At 27.0% G+C, this 15709-nt stretch overlaps 5 protein-coding genes across 6 annotated transcripts; 1 reads left to right on the plus strand and 4 right to left on the minus strand.

Annotated features, from left to right (window-relative positions):
* Window positions 1-18: 18 nt before the first annotated feature.
* LOC123262243 (proton-coupled folate transporter-like) lies at window positions 19-3531 on the minus strand. Its single transcript, XM_044724399.1, has 6 exons — window positions 3118-3531; window positions 2779-3039; window positions 1991-2340; window positions 1643-1919; window positions 532-714; window positions 19-447 (listed from the first exon to the last, which is right to left on the minus strand). Exons 1-6 carry the CDS (start codon window positions 3215-3217, stop codon window positions 227-229), a joined length of 1392 nt encoding a protein of 463 aa, XP_044580334.1. The 5' UTR covers window positions 3218-3531; the 3' UTR covers window positions 19-226.
* Window positions 3532-3706: 175 nt separating this feature from the next.
* On the plus strand, window positions 3707-5565 carry LOC123262247 (NADH-cytochrome b5 reductase-like). The gene is made up of 2 exons (XM_044724405.1): window positions 3707-4497; window positions 5220-5565. The coding sequence occupies exons 1-2, from the start codon at window positions 3834-3836 to the stop codon at window positions 5408-5410; spliced, it is 855 nt and encodes a 284-aa protein (XP_044580340.1). The 5' UTR covers window positions 3707-3833; the 3' UTR covers window positions 5411-5565.
* Window positions 5281-7191, minus strand: LOC123262246 (E3 ubiquitin-protein ligase FANCL). Its single transcript, XM_044724403.1, has 6 exons — window positions 6768-7191; window positions 6576-6674; window positions 6217-6464; window positions 5942-6131; window positions 5619-5849; window positions 5281-5534 (listed from the first exon to the last, which is right to left on the minus strand). Exons 1-6 carry the CDS (start codon window positions 7041-7043, stop codon window positions 5433-5435), a joined length of 1146 nt encoding a protein of 381 aa, XP_044580338.1. The 5' UTR covers window positions 7044-7191; the 3' UTR covers window positions 5281-5432.
* A 1718-nt stretch (window positions 7192-8909) lies between these two features.
* On the minus strand, window positions 8910-9717 carry LOC123262249 (ubiquitin-like protein 5). The gene has a single exon (XM_044724408.1). It carries the CDS (start codon window positions 9254-9256, stop codon window positions 9035-9037), a length of 222 nt encoding a protein of 73 aa, XP_044580343.1. The 5' UTR covers window positions 9257-9717; the 3' UTR covers window positions 8910-9034.
* A 121-nt stretch (window positions 9718-9838) lies between these two features.
* LOC123262248 (sodium-coupled monocarboxylate transporter 1) lies at window positions 9839-14608 on the minus strand. 2 transcript variants are annotated; one of them, XM_044724407.1, is made up of 10 exons: window positions 14342-14608; window positions 13409-13757; window positions 13100-13325; window positions 12922-12989; window positions 12544-12839; window positions 11582-11800; window positions 11321-11504; window positions 10329-10619; window positions 10124-10262; window positions 9839-10051 (listed from the first exon to the last, which is right to left on the minus strand). In XM_044724407.1, the coding sequence occupies exons 2-10, from the start codon at window positions 13742-13744 to the stop codon at window positions 9996-9998; spliced, it is 1815 nt and encodes a 604-aa protein (XP_044580342.1). In that variant the 5' UTR covers window positions 13745-13757; window positions 14342-14608; the 3' UTR covers window positions 9839-9995. The 2 variants fall into 2 exon arrangements, with proteins under 2 accessions (XP_044580342.1, XP_044580341.1); XM_044724406.1 differs by having other exon boundaries at window positions 9839-10262; window positions 14342-14607.
* Window positions 14609-15709: the final 1101 nt, after the last annotated feature.

Raw genomic sequence — 15709 nt, forward strand, 5'->3', positions numbered from 1 at the left:
GAAGAATGATTAATTAAATTATTTTCTATATTATCGTGTTATTTATTATAAAAATACAATCGAAATTTATAGATATCATATCACAGATTTGTTATTAAATAATTTGTGTGAAAAACAAATGTCAAGTAACTAATGTATTAATTAACTAGAAAATAATCTATCTTAATTGAAAAATTAAAATTAATAAATGAGTAATATTATGCTGAGTTTTTTTTTCTTTCAAAGATCAGTCTTCTTGAATTGCTGTCTGATAAGGTGATTCATGTATGTCAATTTTTCGATCCATTATTATGATAATAATTATCATTAAAAAATATATTCCAGCTGAAAAGAGATACGCCGGTAATGGATATACTGACATGTATAAAGAATACATCAAGCTGTACAATGACGCTCCTCCTAAAGGCAATAACGCTTCCATAAAGGTAACAAGTGAAAATACTTTGCCTGATTGAAAAAAAAAAAAAAAATTATCAATACCTTTAAAATATTTAATTAATAATGACCATAATAATTTTAATTTTATTTTACCCAAGTCGTCAACAGGAGCAGATTTAGACAATAAAGATCGTGTAGTGGGTGAAATAATGCCAGTAAATATTCCTAAACTAGTTCCAAGCCACATGTGCCAGGGTTTTGAAGTCAAAGAGTAGGTAATGGTTGCAGCGAAGCCAGATAAACTTCCGATTAACGCTTCAGTGGTGTCCGTAAAACCTAAAATTTAATTCAAATTAATTTTTACTTAATTATTATATCGCATTACAGATACCATAAGGGCGTATAAAAATTATGAGCCTTTATGGCACTCGGGAACCATAAGAGCGTATACAATAAAAATTCTATCATTTTTTCTAAGCCCAAGGAAAATTTTTAGTTTGGAGAAAAATTTTTTTTTTCATTTCTGCGCTTTTTATTCAAAAATAAGTTGATGCCAGAAAAAAAAAATTTTTTATACGTCCTTATGGCTCCCGGGACCCACTTCAGATGCCATAAGGACGTAAAAAAAATTTTTTTTTTGGGAACCGATGTATTTTTTCATGAAATGTGCAGAAATGTAAAAAAAAATTTTTCTCCAAATTAAAATTTTTTTTTGGACTTGGAAAAAACAATAAAATTTTTATTATACGCCCTTATGGCATCCGAGGTGGGTTTCGGGAGCCATAAGGGCGTACAAATTTTTTTTTGCATTTCCGTACATTTCGGACGAAACTACGTTGATTCCCGAAAAAAAATTTTTTATACGCCCTAATGCACGGAAAAAAAAGAGGAATAATTACAGTATAAATGGTAAAATCGGTCCGGTCGTAATCAAAACTAGAAAAATTACAGTTCGAAATAACATTTTTCTAAATTCAATTTTTGAATTTAATTTTCAGAGTTTTCAATGTAAATATTACATTCTACAATGTAATTCTTATAAAATCTGTAATAATTACAATCTGAAACTAATTTTTCCAATTTTCATCACGAAGCGCCACGTTGCATTATATACTGTAATTTTTCGAGTTTTATTTTTTCCGTGTGGCTTTTCACCCGGACCTTTTGCCGGTATACGCCCTTATGGCATCTGGAACGCGATATGTCTTTTTTATTATCTTCAATATTAAAAGCTATGAAAAGAAAAAATATCAATGATAGTTACCCATGAAATTTTTCATTACTCTCAAACCAACAATTGTTCCAAAGATTACTAATGTCATTGATAAACTGCTATACATGCTAAACTGAACGGTGTTCCAACCAAGCTTGGCATTAGCAAACAAATATTCAATATTCGTTGTACCATCAAAGATTATAACGAATAATGATAAAACCAACAGACAACCCCAAAGTAATCCGCGATTCAAGCCTGGTCGTTTTTTGGTACATGTTAATACCAATTGTTTGACAAGAGAAAAATTAAACGGATTCCCCCATTTCTGTAAGCATAAAATAAAATTAAATTGTAAATCATTGATACAAAATTCAATAATACCTAAATAAAACTTACATTGGATTCATTTCTCACAGATTCAGGAACGAAAAGTAAAATATAAAAAAAAGATATTATACAAAGAAAAGTAGCGATGAGGAATAAACTACCGTATCCGGAGGCTTGGAAAATCAATGGGCCAGTAAGTGTGCCAATAACTAGACCCGCTGTAAGGGAAGATTCTAAACATGCCAAGTACCAGGCACGTTTATCCGGCTCTGATATGTCAGACACGTAGCAAAATGTTGATAGTAAAAGGACTGAAATTCCGCCCATTAACGACGTCGGTATTGATGACAACAAGTATATCCATGGATTCAAATCTTGATGACTTATAATTGTTAATATTGTGTATTTACATACCGGAGCTGTACAAAAAATTTTGCATTTTAATCAACTTTTAAATTTCGGTTTTATTTAATTTTAATATGTTTAATATTTAATAATATTAATATAGATAGATATTTATTTAGCATTGTACAACAGTAAAAACTGTTTTTTACAATTTTTCATTACAGTTTCTTAAACTTAATTCTGCAACTTAATAAATATTTAAAGCTCTGGTTCTAGCACCATATTTACTTAAATATTTTATTCCATGTTATCGATAATATCACTTTTTACTATCTTAAAAAATTAAAAAATTTTTGGAACATTTTTGGTTAAATCAAATTACATTACATTAAAGACTCTACAGACTAACTTTTAAGGCACTTATTGGCTAAAATTAAAGGAATTTAATATAGCCTCTATGAGGCAATTAATTATATTAATATATTTAATTTTAATATAAACAAATAATTTACCAAAGTATCCCATAATTAAAAGCGGCTTTCGGCCGTGAGAGTCACTCCAAGGCCCCAAAAATAATACCAAAAATGCCGGTACAATACCTTCAATTAAAGATTTACACATAATTAGATAACTTGCATGGGGTTGAACAATTTTATCTAATTCTTTTGCTTCATCGCTGCTGCTATTTGTATGCAAAATATCACAATTATTTCTGTTTTCCCCCATCATTTGTCTACATGTTTGGTAGACAATCAAATCAGTGAAAACAGTGGCTGAAAAAAATAAAATACTTTAGATAAAAAACTTTTAATCTATGATTTTTTATATAGTAATTAATAGTTGATAAATACCAGTCATTCCATAGGCGAGTAATAATAAAAATATTGGTGGTTCCATCAACGTAAAACGTTTCCATCCTTTTCTCACTGATTGAACACACTCGTTATCCATTTTAAATACTTGTAAAAATATTTTACTTACAAAAGTATTAAACTGTACAGGTTACACGTGTAATTAGGTGCAACAGCCAAGTATAAAAAGTTTATAAATATAATGTAAAATTGTATGTATAAATATATAAAATTTGTGATGTTATACTGCTGACGTACATCTGTCAACTGACTGTTTATTTTATTATAACTTATGTTATGACTATTTAACAAGATAACTAATAGGAGTTTTCTTTGTTCTATGTCTCTGATTATTATTTTTTTGCGCTGTCATTATTTATAATCAACACATTATTACAAAAATGAACGGAATCGCCAAGGTCATTGATTGTTTTTGTGACAAGATACTTAACCTTATTGTTTTTTTTTCGTATTTCTTTCATTTTATTGATTAATTTTATTAAAATAAAACTTATTTGCACTAAATTAATTGTTAAAAAAATATGAAATTTATTTAATAAATATTTTCTACATTTTATAGTAATATAATCATCTTTTATAATATAAAACATAAAGTGTAATGTATATATACAATGTTTCATGTGCGAACAGCTGTTTAATATTTGCAAACAGATAATATTTTTTTCTCTAAATAGTTATTGTAAAATGTGTAAAAAATGTTATCAAACCGACCTCAATCGCCAAAGGAAGAAGACTGCTGCGGTAATTCATGCAACCCGTGTATATTTGACGTCCATAAAAATTTATTGAAACAATGGGAGTTGAAAAAATTAAATAGCAAGTCAAATAATATACTAGAGCCTTTGGTGTACAAATTATTCAAAGTTTATGAATTAAAACAATTAAATGATGACTATATTACGTTAATATTGCGCTATAGCGATAAAGAAATAAATGATGGACGTGTGATATTTAATCCTGGACAACATGTTGTGATAAATTATTTAAAGTGGTCGAAACCATTCACCCCAATTTCATGGAGTGATGATACTATTACATTTTTAATTAGAATTTACGCTGACGGTATCAATACCAAGAGATTAAAAAATTTGGAGATCGGTGAGCTGATTAAAGTCCGAGGACCGTACGGAGATTTTGTGTACTCGCGTAATAAATTTAAAAGTATTGTTATGCTTAGCATTGGAAGTGGTCTAGCAGCTTTTTTACCGATTATTAAATCAATTGTTGACGATGAGGAAGATGAAACACGTGTTTGTTTAAATGCTGGGTTCAGATCATTGGATCTGGTGCCATTGACTAGAAATTTACAATTGTTTACTGACTATTGGAATATTGAATGCAATCTTTATTTAACAGAAGGTAAAAATTTGTGAAATAAAAATTATATCGCGTTACAGATGCCATAAGAGCGTATAAAAATTATCATTAAAAATTATTATTAAGTATTAAATTAAGGTATAAACCTTATGGCATCCGGGAACCACAAAAGCGTATAATAAAAATTCTATTTTTTTTTCTAAGTCCAAAAAAAAATTTTAGTTTGGAGAAATTTTTTTTTTGCATTCCTGCACGTTTTATTTAAAAATAAGTTGATTCCCGAAAAAAAATGTGTAAAAATGTAAAAAAAAAAATTTTCAAACTAAAAATTTTTTTGGTCTTAGAAAAAAAAATAAAATAATAAATAATATAGCAGGGAAGTGGACAATAAAATGATGTAAATCAATATACTAATTACTAATTCAGCTGAATTAGTAATTAGTATACTGATTTACATTATTCCATTGTCCACTTCCCTGCTATCTTATTTATTAATGTTAAATCATGGACACACAAACTCATAATAAAAAAATAAAATTTTTATTATACGCCCTTATGGCATCCGAGGTAGGTCCCGGGAGCCATAAAGGTGTATAAATTTTTTTTTTTTTTTCATTTCTACACATTTCGGATGAAACTACGATTCCCGAAAAAAAATTTTTTATGCGCCCTTAAAGCTTTTCAACGGGACCTTTTGCCAGTGTACGCCCCTATGGCATCTGGAACGCAATATGAATTTATTACCAAGTAATTTTCTGTTACAGATGCTAGTAAAAAAGTCAATGGAATTAATATCGAGAAAGGAAGAATTGATGAAAGAATTTGTAAATGTATTTTAGATAATTATTCGGCGAGCAGCTCTTTAGTTTTGATTTGTGGTACAGAAAAATTCAATCTTTCTCTTGAAAAATGGATCGTAGAGTGTAATTTTATGAATTATCATGTGTTTAAATAAATAAATAGTACTCTGGGAATGTTTAGTTACTTACGATCGCACATGATATATTCGTATTACAGTTTGGGCAAAAACCATGAATACGATCGAAAAAAATTTGATTCCCTGCTACCACTTGTAACCACTGGAAATAAATAATTATTTATATTTTATAACTTATTGAGTTGGACAAATAATTTATTTTTTAAAAATGTAGTAAGTTGTTTACCTGAAGAAGACATGAAGAATGAAAATAACGTTGACATTTTTCATTATTACAAACTTCTGATGGTGTTTCACCGCTGTCTGATTCCATCGAGAAACAAATACAGCATTCATGATCATCAACAATACCGTCATTTGGTTGTACTGGACGGTTTTCATCTGGTGGACGAGGTAATTCGTCAATATCTAGTAAATCTAATAGATTTTCAATGATTGATCTATCACCAGACCATTTCTGTGAAAAGTATTTAAAATTACACATCATTTATATTTAACTAAATAAATAATTCCAACAAAGTATGTAAATATATATAAAAAAAAAATTACTTCTAAATTTTCTGTAATGGTATTTTGACATTTAGCTACTTCATTATCGCTCCCAAGTACTTTTATTTCTTGCAAACGTTCAGAAGAAGAAGGATCTGGAGTTATGAGAAGTGATAAGGCTGGATTTATGTAAATTCTTCGGTAAAGATGAGAAGGCTTTGGTTTCACAGGGTCAATCACCCAACAGTTGCTGTAAATACATTAAATTTAGTTATTTTTTTATCAATAATTTAAATTAAAAAAAAAAAAAAAAAAAATTAATTAATAAAACGAACTTATCAATATCTCTCAAATCAATCCAAATATTTTCCAATGAATCGACTCTTGTTTTAAGAGCCTCTGCAGCTTCAGTCAATGTTGATATGCATGTTTCAAGTGCTGGAAGAGTTCTTTGTTCAGGTAAATCCGATGACACAATAATCCAAGGATTGTTGTACGATTTTGTTTGTTTCAATTTTATTGAAATATCTTTGTACGTCAATTTAATTATTTCTAAGCCACTGCTAGCATAGATATTTACATCCTGCAAAAAAAAATAAATGATTTATAATTGTAAGATATTTAATATAATATTTATCATAACAGTAAATAATTATTGTACTAATTTAACACTATTTTGTATTTTTAAACTTACAGGAATAATTAAAGCAGATTTTAATTCTTCTAAATTATAATTATCAAACCAATCAGCATCGACAATAGTATCAACGTGCTTTTCTTTGATAATTGTTTCCTGGTAAACAAAAATATATTTTATAATTTATAATATAATAATAATATGTAATAATAAATTATTTATTAAATAAAAAATAATTTTTTTACCTACCATTAGTTTTTGTAACTGATTTAAAAACGACATAATAGAATTTTTACCACGCAATAAATCATTAATTTTTACACTAAAATCAGTACCATACATCAATGATATTTTTTTACCAAAGTGAACAGTTGCGTGTTTCAATGATGGATATTTAGGCACTTTTAGTTTCATTTCTATCTGATAATTGTTGTTTATATTCAATAAACCGTGCAATGTTACTGGATTTTTAGATATCAATATTAGTTGTGGATACCATTTTAATAACTCTTCGTACTCGTTCATGTTTAAATACTTTTTATATTAAAAAATACTTTATTAAATATATTTATAATATCCAACGTTATGACAATGCAATAAATAAATGATATTAATCAACTTAAAAAGCCGGAAAAATTCCGAACACGTGATTCATTTGATATTTGATATTCTTTGTTTATAAACACTTAACATTTGATAGGTTTAAAGTCGTGAAAATAGGTTACTTTTTTATCAAGTTTTTAATTACCATCTTATGATAAAGAAAGCGGTAAATTTAAATATTTAAATAAATTTTAATAAATATATTTTGAATAAATAAAGAATACAAAGATTAAAAAAAAAAAAAAATTGAAAACGACTAACATTAGGTTAATTAAATGAAACTTATGGCTGTAAGTTAATAGTTATGTCCTTAAATTAAAAATCATTGAAATGCATTAAAGATTAAATTACGAAGAAGCAGTCACTTGATCCCTTTTTAAATTTATTTAATAAGTAAATTTATTTAATAAGTAAATTTTACATTTTTAATTATTTTAAATTCCAACTTATCTATTTTTTTCCATAATTTAATTGTTATAAAAATTCTAAGGTAAAGGACCCAGTTATTGACACTGGACTAGTTGATTGACACTTGCAATTTTATTCTAAATAAAAAAAAAATGTTCGCAAAAAAAGCAATTATCTTAAAATTTATAATTCAAAAATTATATTTATTAATTTATTAAAGTCGATTTGTTTCATTTAATTAAAATAAAATTGCAAGTGTCAATAACTGGGTCTTTTATCTTATAAATGATTAAATATCTACTAAATTAATTTTCACCCTGAATTATTTTTTATACTAATGACATAAGTTAAAAAAATTTTATGAATATGAATTTTTAATTACTTTTATCTCAAAATCTTCTGTCATATTAATTAGATTAATTAATTTATTTATGCCAAGGCCTATTGGCCGAATGACAATCAATACATAATAAATACATATAAAAAATTTGTACATAATAATTGACATAAAAAAGTAATAGCATATTTACAAAGTAGTTTAAGAATAAACAATAATACAGCACTGACTTATAAAATTAAAAGTAAAACATTAATTAGGTAAAATAATTGAAAAACTGAGAAACTGAAGAAAAGTTTTACAATAGTGACAACTGAAAAGATAAAAGTAAGAGTAAGAAAAGGAAAAGGCAAAAAGTATGCCCTATACAATTTAATATAGTTTAATTTAATAGCTCAACTATACAGTAGTTTAGGGTGGACTTCAAACGTCCAAGTTAAACAGGTAATCGAAAATTTTGTTCTTAAAGACCTCTAAACTAGTTGAGTATACAATCTCAGCCGGCAATTCCTCCCACAAGCGTATCACAGTTACTACAAATGACTTTTCATAATACGTTGTGGAAAAATTTGGAATTTTAAAACTAGAATTCTTTTTTGTCGCTAGTTTTTCAGATCGCCTAACCATAATTAGTTGTTCATGAAATAATCAATAAAACTCGTCTAATTTCTGTCAAACTGTACTTGTTCATCTGTTTCTTTAAAAATCATAAATTTTCAGGTCATTGAAATCAGCAAATAAGTACTGGATAATTTTTCATTTTTATTAAAATAAAACTAGATATAGAAAATAATTAAAAAAAAATTTATTTATAACTTCTTAGAGGTTCCGAAGATAATTTCTTTTTAAAAAATTTTTTTTGTCAAAGAATTTCTAAAAATTATTAGATGTTTTTCAAATTGAGTATCATAAATTTTCAAGTTTTGGGACGTTATTGATTTCATAAAATTTATATTTTTGCAAAATCTAGAGTTGAAAATTTTATATTTCCCCTGAAATTCCTGTAACTAAAAGATTACTTAAAGAAAATTGTGTTTGGATTAATTTGGTGAGATGCACCTGGCAATACTGCAAAATGCCAGGGCACCTCTTGGCAATTTTGCCAGTCACAAAAATCAGTTTAATATACTAGATCCTCATAAAGAAAATCATGATAGTTATTAAACTGTTACTGGTAATATAACTCTATATTCATGCCATCATGAATTTCGTAGTCTCTGAGAGTAATGTGGTCTTTAAAAATATTGTACCACTTTTTCAAAACAATTTTCTCCCAGTGTGTACCCGTTTGTGCAGCAATTAGCTTTTTTAAATCTCCGACCGTATCGTCCGGATTACATTTAACCCGGACTTTCTTCCCCAAACGGTCGTTACAAATAACTTCGAACATTTTGAAATGTAGTAAACTCGTCTAGCTTTGTTTTAAAATGATAGCTGAACGAAAATTTTCTATAGAATTTAAAATTTTTAAAATGAGTTTCTTCTAGGGAGAAAATTTTCCTATCATGCGACATCTTACGGGACTTTTGGAGGCTCACTTGTTCCCCAAAAGCAAATTTTTCTATGATCCACTCAAATTTTTTTCATCCACTTTATGATATTTATTTATTAATTTTGGGAGGTAGTACAAATCATAAAATTTACTCCTAACTAATAATTAGAGTAAACTTTTTTTTTTATATTAGTTTAAATATCAAAACGTTTTATTCATCATCATTGCACTTAAATTAAAAACTATGTACAATTATTATAAGTTCAAAGTTGATCATATCTCATTACAATAACTTAAAATTAAAGATCTAAAAAATAAAATACTATTTTCATTTCTTATACCTAGTATAATTTTTTTTTTAAATTATAAATTTATGATATATATATATATATATATATATATATATATATATATATATATATATATATATATATATATATATATATATATATATATATATATATATATATATATATATATAATATATAAAATAATTATATCTGATTTGGATGATTAAAAAACTGTCATGCTTATTTTATAAACCTTCATGTGTAGAAATAATTTTTAGTCAACAAGTTCCTGACAATCCTGAGATGATAATGCTGAGCCAGGAATTTGATTTAAAATTTCTAGCAGATTATTTTGGATTCTTGTTAACCGCTTGGTTGAATTTTTCATCTTCAAATTCTAGGGCTAAATTAGTAATACCCTGAATATTATTATTGTTTGATGGTATATTTTTTATTGGTGTTGAAGGTGAATTACCGATAAAGTATTTAGTTACTGGACTCAGTAAATTTTTATCCAATGCAGCAACGTCTTGGGGCTCTGTCATAAAACTGACAAGACTTCCAATCAATACTGTTACGCAGCATCCAATCATGCTGTACCATAAATAACTTATCTAGATAAACAAATCACATTTTAGTATGCAGAAAAAAAAAACTCAGAAATTATATTTAAAACTTACTTTATATAGGGACCAGACTTCATTATTTTCATAATAATCGTCACTAATATTTTGATCGTAAAGGGTTTCATTGATACAAGGACAATAATCAACAGATACTTTTTTGTTTTCAACATTTATCAAGCCATTGAAGGTTGCTATTTGTGCGCCTAAACCAATCCATAGCACAAGTAAAAAAGCAGTAATTGCGCCAGTTAATGCGCCTTTTGCATTTGCCCATGGTACAAACATTCCCAAAGAAAACATTCCGAGTGTGACACCACCAACCATACCATTAAATGACAAAGCAACCTTTGGCAATCAGAATAAGAATAATAACAATCATAATTTACACAAAAAGCCATTTGAAATTTTTTATCAATTACATACAATCAATCATGGTTAATTTTATATGTATAAAAAAGAAAAAATATAAAATTGTTGTAGTGTCATTAAATTAAGAATCTGATGAAAAAGGTAATCGGAAAAAGTAGACCCGGAAAAAATTTTAAAGTTATGAAAAATTCATATTATTTCATTAAAATTATTATAAAATGAAAATTATAATAATAATAATTGTATTACACCCACAATTTTCCTGAAAAACAAGCACCCCCAGAATGATCGCTGGATTTTTTGTTACAAAAAAAAATATTATTATTTTAATTAAAATAATATAAATTTTTTCATAACTTTAAAATTTTTTCCGGGATTCGATAAAAAAAATTGTTATATTTTTACCATAATACTGAAATTAATAGACATCTAAAAAATTTTTTTATTTCTATTACAACTCAATTATAAAAAAAAATATTTTTAAAAAATTTGTACTTGTAATTCTTTTAGATTTTTAGATGTGGAATTGTTTTATTAAAATTTTTTTATAATAATTTAGTTGTTATAACAATCTAAAAACTTGACAGATGTCTGTTAATATCAGTATCATTTTTTGCCACAATTGATTGCAATAATTTATAAATGATTTTATGAATTTTATAGTCAAATAAAATTACCTCTAAAACTCCACCTAATCTTTCAACGACAAAAACAAATGCAAAACTAAATATTCCAAAGAAAATACTAATCCATCTTGCATAAGCAGCTCCTTTCTTCGCAGGTACTTGCATATTCATTATTCCTTGAAATATATCTTCACATGTTATTGCAGCCAGTGAATTAAGAGCACTTGCTACGGTACTGTTCAATTTTAATATAAATTAATAAGTTAAATTAATCAAGCCACTAGAAATGATTTATCAACTGAGAATAATTACCCAAGAGAAGCTGCGAAAATTCCAGCAACAAAGAGTCCAGGTATTCCTGGATAATCACCCAAAAAATTCATAACATAAAGCGGTAGTAGTTGATCCTGGCCGGTGATGTACCCAGCGTTTAATGGATCGCAACCTTTATTTGCACTGTACAGTATCATGCCGGTGAGAAAGTTAATGCTATAAATAAGAATTAGTGCTAATGACGATACCCAAAGTGCTCTGTAAATAGATAAAATAAAAGTTTTATATAAAATCATACTTGGTAAAAAAATTTTAAAGATCAAGTTCTACAGCTAACATAAAAAAACTTCAAAGAAGAAATTTACGAATTAAAATTTTTATTTTATTTGCAAAAATTAAATGACACTGAAATTAGCAGACATCTGAAAATTTGTAGAATTTTTATAACTAATCAATTATTATAAAAAAAAAAAAAAAATGATTTTAAAATTAGCAATCATTTGACCTCTTGAAAATATTTTTAACAAATTAATTTCTTCCGAAAAATTATTTTTGAAAAATTCCATTTTTTATTTTTAAAAATTTTTACGAGTCAATTTTTTTTGCCGTAATTTATTTGTCAAAAAAAAAAATTTTAAAAATGATTAAATATCAAATAAATTAATCTTCATTAAAAAAAAAATATTTTTTAAAATTTGCACTCATAATTTTTTTAAATAACTAAGGTAAAAGCCCCAATATATGATCATGTACCAGTATATGATCACTCCATGTATTTGTATACCTATATTTGTGAATATAGATATACAAATACATGGAGTGATCATATACTGGTACGTGATCATCTATTGGGGCTTTTACCTTACATGTGAAATATTTTTACTAAATTTATTTCATTATAATTTAATTGTTATAAAAATCTAAAAAATTGTTAGATATCTGTTAAATTCAGAATCATAAAAGTAATTGAAATGAATTAAAAACGAAAAAATAATACTTACGTATTAACTTGACCAGTTGCTTGTACACTCAGGTATTTTTGGACGGAAGCTTGATTACTACAAAACATAGTCACCCAGTAGAACGTACCACCGATGACAACACTCCAGAAGCTGTGTCTAACAGTAGGACGTGGATCGAGATTGAAAAATTCAATCCTGTCTGTTTCCAAATTATCCTGCCAGACTTTAGATATTCCACCCTGTAAAGTCATCCCCATGCTCACGACAACAAAGAGGGAGATCAGTAAGACAATTCCTTGGAAAGTATCTGTCATTATAACAGCCTTCATTCCACCCTAAACGAAACATTATTTTTTGATTAATGAATACATTATTCAATTGTTCAACAATTTAATTTAAAATAATGGGAAAACTTACTTGTGATGCATAGAAGATACAAACTACGTAGACTAGAGCCACGGCAAGATAAGTATCCAAGCCAGTAACTGAAAAATTAAATAACAATTATTTTATTGAGTACAAATCAATCATAGGTTGATTTAATTAATCAGGTAATTGTAACTGATGCTATCATGTCCCTAATTAAATTATTTACCGTGACTTAAAGCTAATGCTGGCGCATAAACTGCTACCGATGAATACAAAATCATTTGTAACATGTACAATCCACTTGCAAACAATCTACAGTGGCGATTAAATCGCAAATTCAGGTATTCATACGTCGAAGTTAATCTCAATTTCATAAACACAGGCAAGTAGAGTTTTGATGTTATTGGTACGACGAGGACGAACGCAACACAAGTCATCCAAAATTGTGTACCCTGAAAAATTATTAAACAATATTAGAATTAATTTATTTGAAAATTATAACAGGGTTAAGTAAAATTAAAGTAAGAATAATTACATGACTATACATTTCAGCAGGATTCCCCAGTAATTCAATGGCAGTTATAAAACTAGCCGCCAAAGACATCGCCATTGGTATTGTACCAATATTTGAACCACCGAGTAAAAAGTCCTTACTTGTTTTTTGTTTTTTTGAAAAAAAACCATAAAATGTACCAATTAAACATGATACTAACAACATTACTGCGAGTACTAAATAATCAATCCAAAAAAATCCGTTTCGTAAACCAGGATTTTCTTCATTGCACTTTTCTTCATCGGCTGATAATTGTCTTCGCTGCTCGGCTGATGAAGTTGATAATGAGATAATGAGGATAAGTAGTCGCAGCACCATTTTTCCGGTTCGTCTATGTTTAGTAATAATAATTTGCATTCATTAATAATAACCCGGTATGCATTGAAAAAATTTTTTTGTTACATTAAATTGGAGAAAAATTATTTAAGTATTATTCTGATTGCAGATGACAGTGACAATTGACATAATAAATCTTGGTTGAAATTTATTATTTATAAATCACGTATTTGTATCAATAAATGATGATTGTTACTAGTTAGAGCTGGTATTTTAATTTTAAATTTTAGTTTATGAAATCACTATTTATTATTAAGCAGATTAAGGGATTCAATTCAATTCAATATACAAACAGTAATTTGAGCCGATAGGATTTTAAATATCGAATGAAATGGAGTTGAGTATAAACACGTTTATATTTAAAATATATCATATTATTGCATTACAAGTGACCTTAAGGAATTGTTATTAACAGTGACATAATTTCAAGACCGCTGGTCTAGTAAATCTGAACAAAAATCAGGATTCACACATTTTTTTATGCGGAAGTTTATAATTACTCGGTCTTTATCTTATATAAATTTTTTTTAACGTTTCCATTTTTCATAATTTATAATTAAAAATATTATCAACACTTACCTTCTTTACAAAAATAGTCCTCAATTACTTATAAATATTAACAATTAAACCTAGTCAGTTAATTCGTACAATTAATTTACAATTTCACTAAATTATTAGTTTCTAAAAATGTTCGAAACTGTAATTGGATTATTTTACTCGATTGCCTGATATAACGCATTAATTTGCGAGTTAACTAATAAAATTAAAAAACTCAAAAAATAAAATAAATTATAAAATTAAAAGTCGATAAAAATAATATTTCTTTGAAGCAACGAAAATAAAAAATAACTTTTTTCACTTGAGGAATTTAAACAAAGTAGAAAAAACAAAAATAAAAAAAAATTGTTTAAGTTATTAAAACTAAGTAAAATGTTTTCAAACGACTGGATTAAACCGGAGTAAAATTTAAAGACTGATGATTTTAATTGTCATATGCGCCTTTATACGACACTTAATATGTCCCTACCACTAATATTTTTGTTGCGTGGTGGATGTATTTGTACAATATTGTCGTTTGTCGGTTTTACTCCTTCGAAATGTAGAAATATACGTTTGTATATTTATATCTGTCTGTACATATACATATGTACAACAGTAACAAAAAAATAAGTAGAACATATATTCAAGGGCGATAATTTCCATAGAATTTCACAAAAAATCGATCTGCCGGCTTAATAATAAATTTAACGATTGCGCCATTATAATAAACGATGACTAAACTGGATGTTGTTTAGTTTAACATTTTTCATTAAATAAATTAAATCCATAACTATATCTTCTTCCTTACTGCATTTGTAAGTAATTGTGTGAAGCGATATTGTGAAATTTAAGGGAATCTAAGCAGAGATGTCAGATGAAGGTGACGTGTATGACATTTTAAACATTAACTAAAGTCATCGCAAATAGAATCTTTTAAAAGTGAGATTAATGAGTGTATCATTCATATCTACTTCTTCATCACTTACATATGTATTAATTTATACGTTTATCGATCTAAAAATTCTAACAATTATATTTAAAGTAATGATGATAATGATGAAGATGACAAATATACTTCATAGAATCTAATATGATCTTCAGAAAATAGTTTTATTTTTTTCTCAACAGTTGAATTAAAAATACAACTTTGCGCGATAATTATATGATAGCACTTTATTTATAAAACATGTAATTTTTCATCAGTCAGGTGTAGTAGGAAGTTAAATAATAAAAATGTAAACAAGACGAAAATAGTTTTGTTTACATTTTCTTTTGTCGAATGGGCTGTGTTAAAGGAACTGACACACACGATCAAATGGGGATGAACCGCGGTTAGTCAATAAATTTGTTTAATAGAATTTTTATGATCAATGAAAGTTATTAGTTTATTTAATTATTTGTACACGA

The sequence above is a fragment of the Cotesia glomerata genome, linkage group LG3, assembly GCF_020080835.1.
Source record: "Cotesia glomerata isolate CgM1 linkage group LG3, MPM_Cglom_v2.3, whole genome shotgun sequence".
Taxonomy (NCBI): Eukaryota; Metazoa; Arthropoda; class Insecta; order Hymenoptera; family Braconidae; genus Cotesia; species Cotesia glomerata.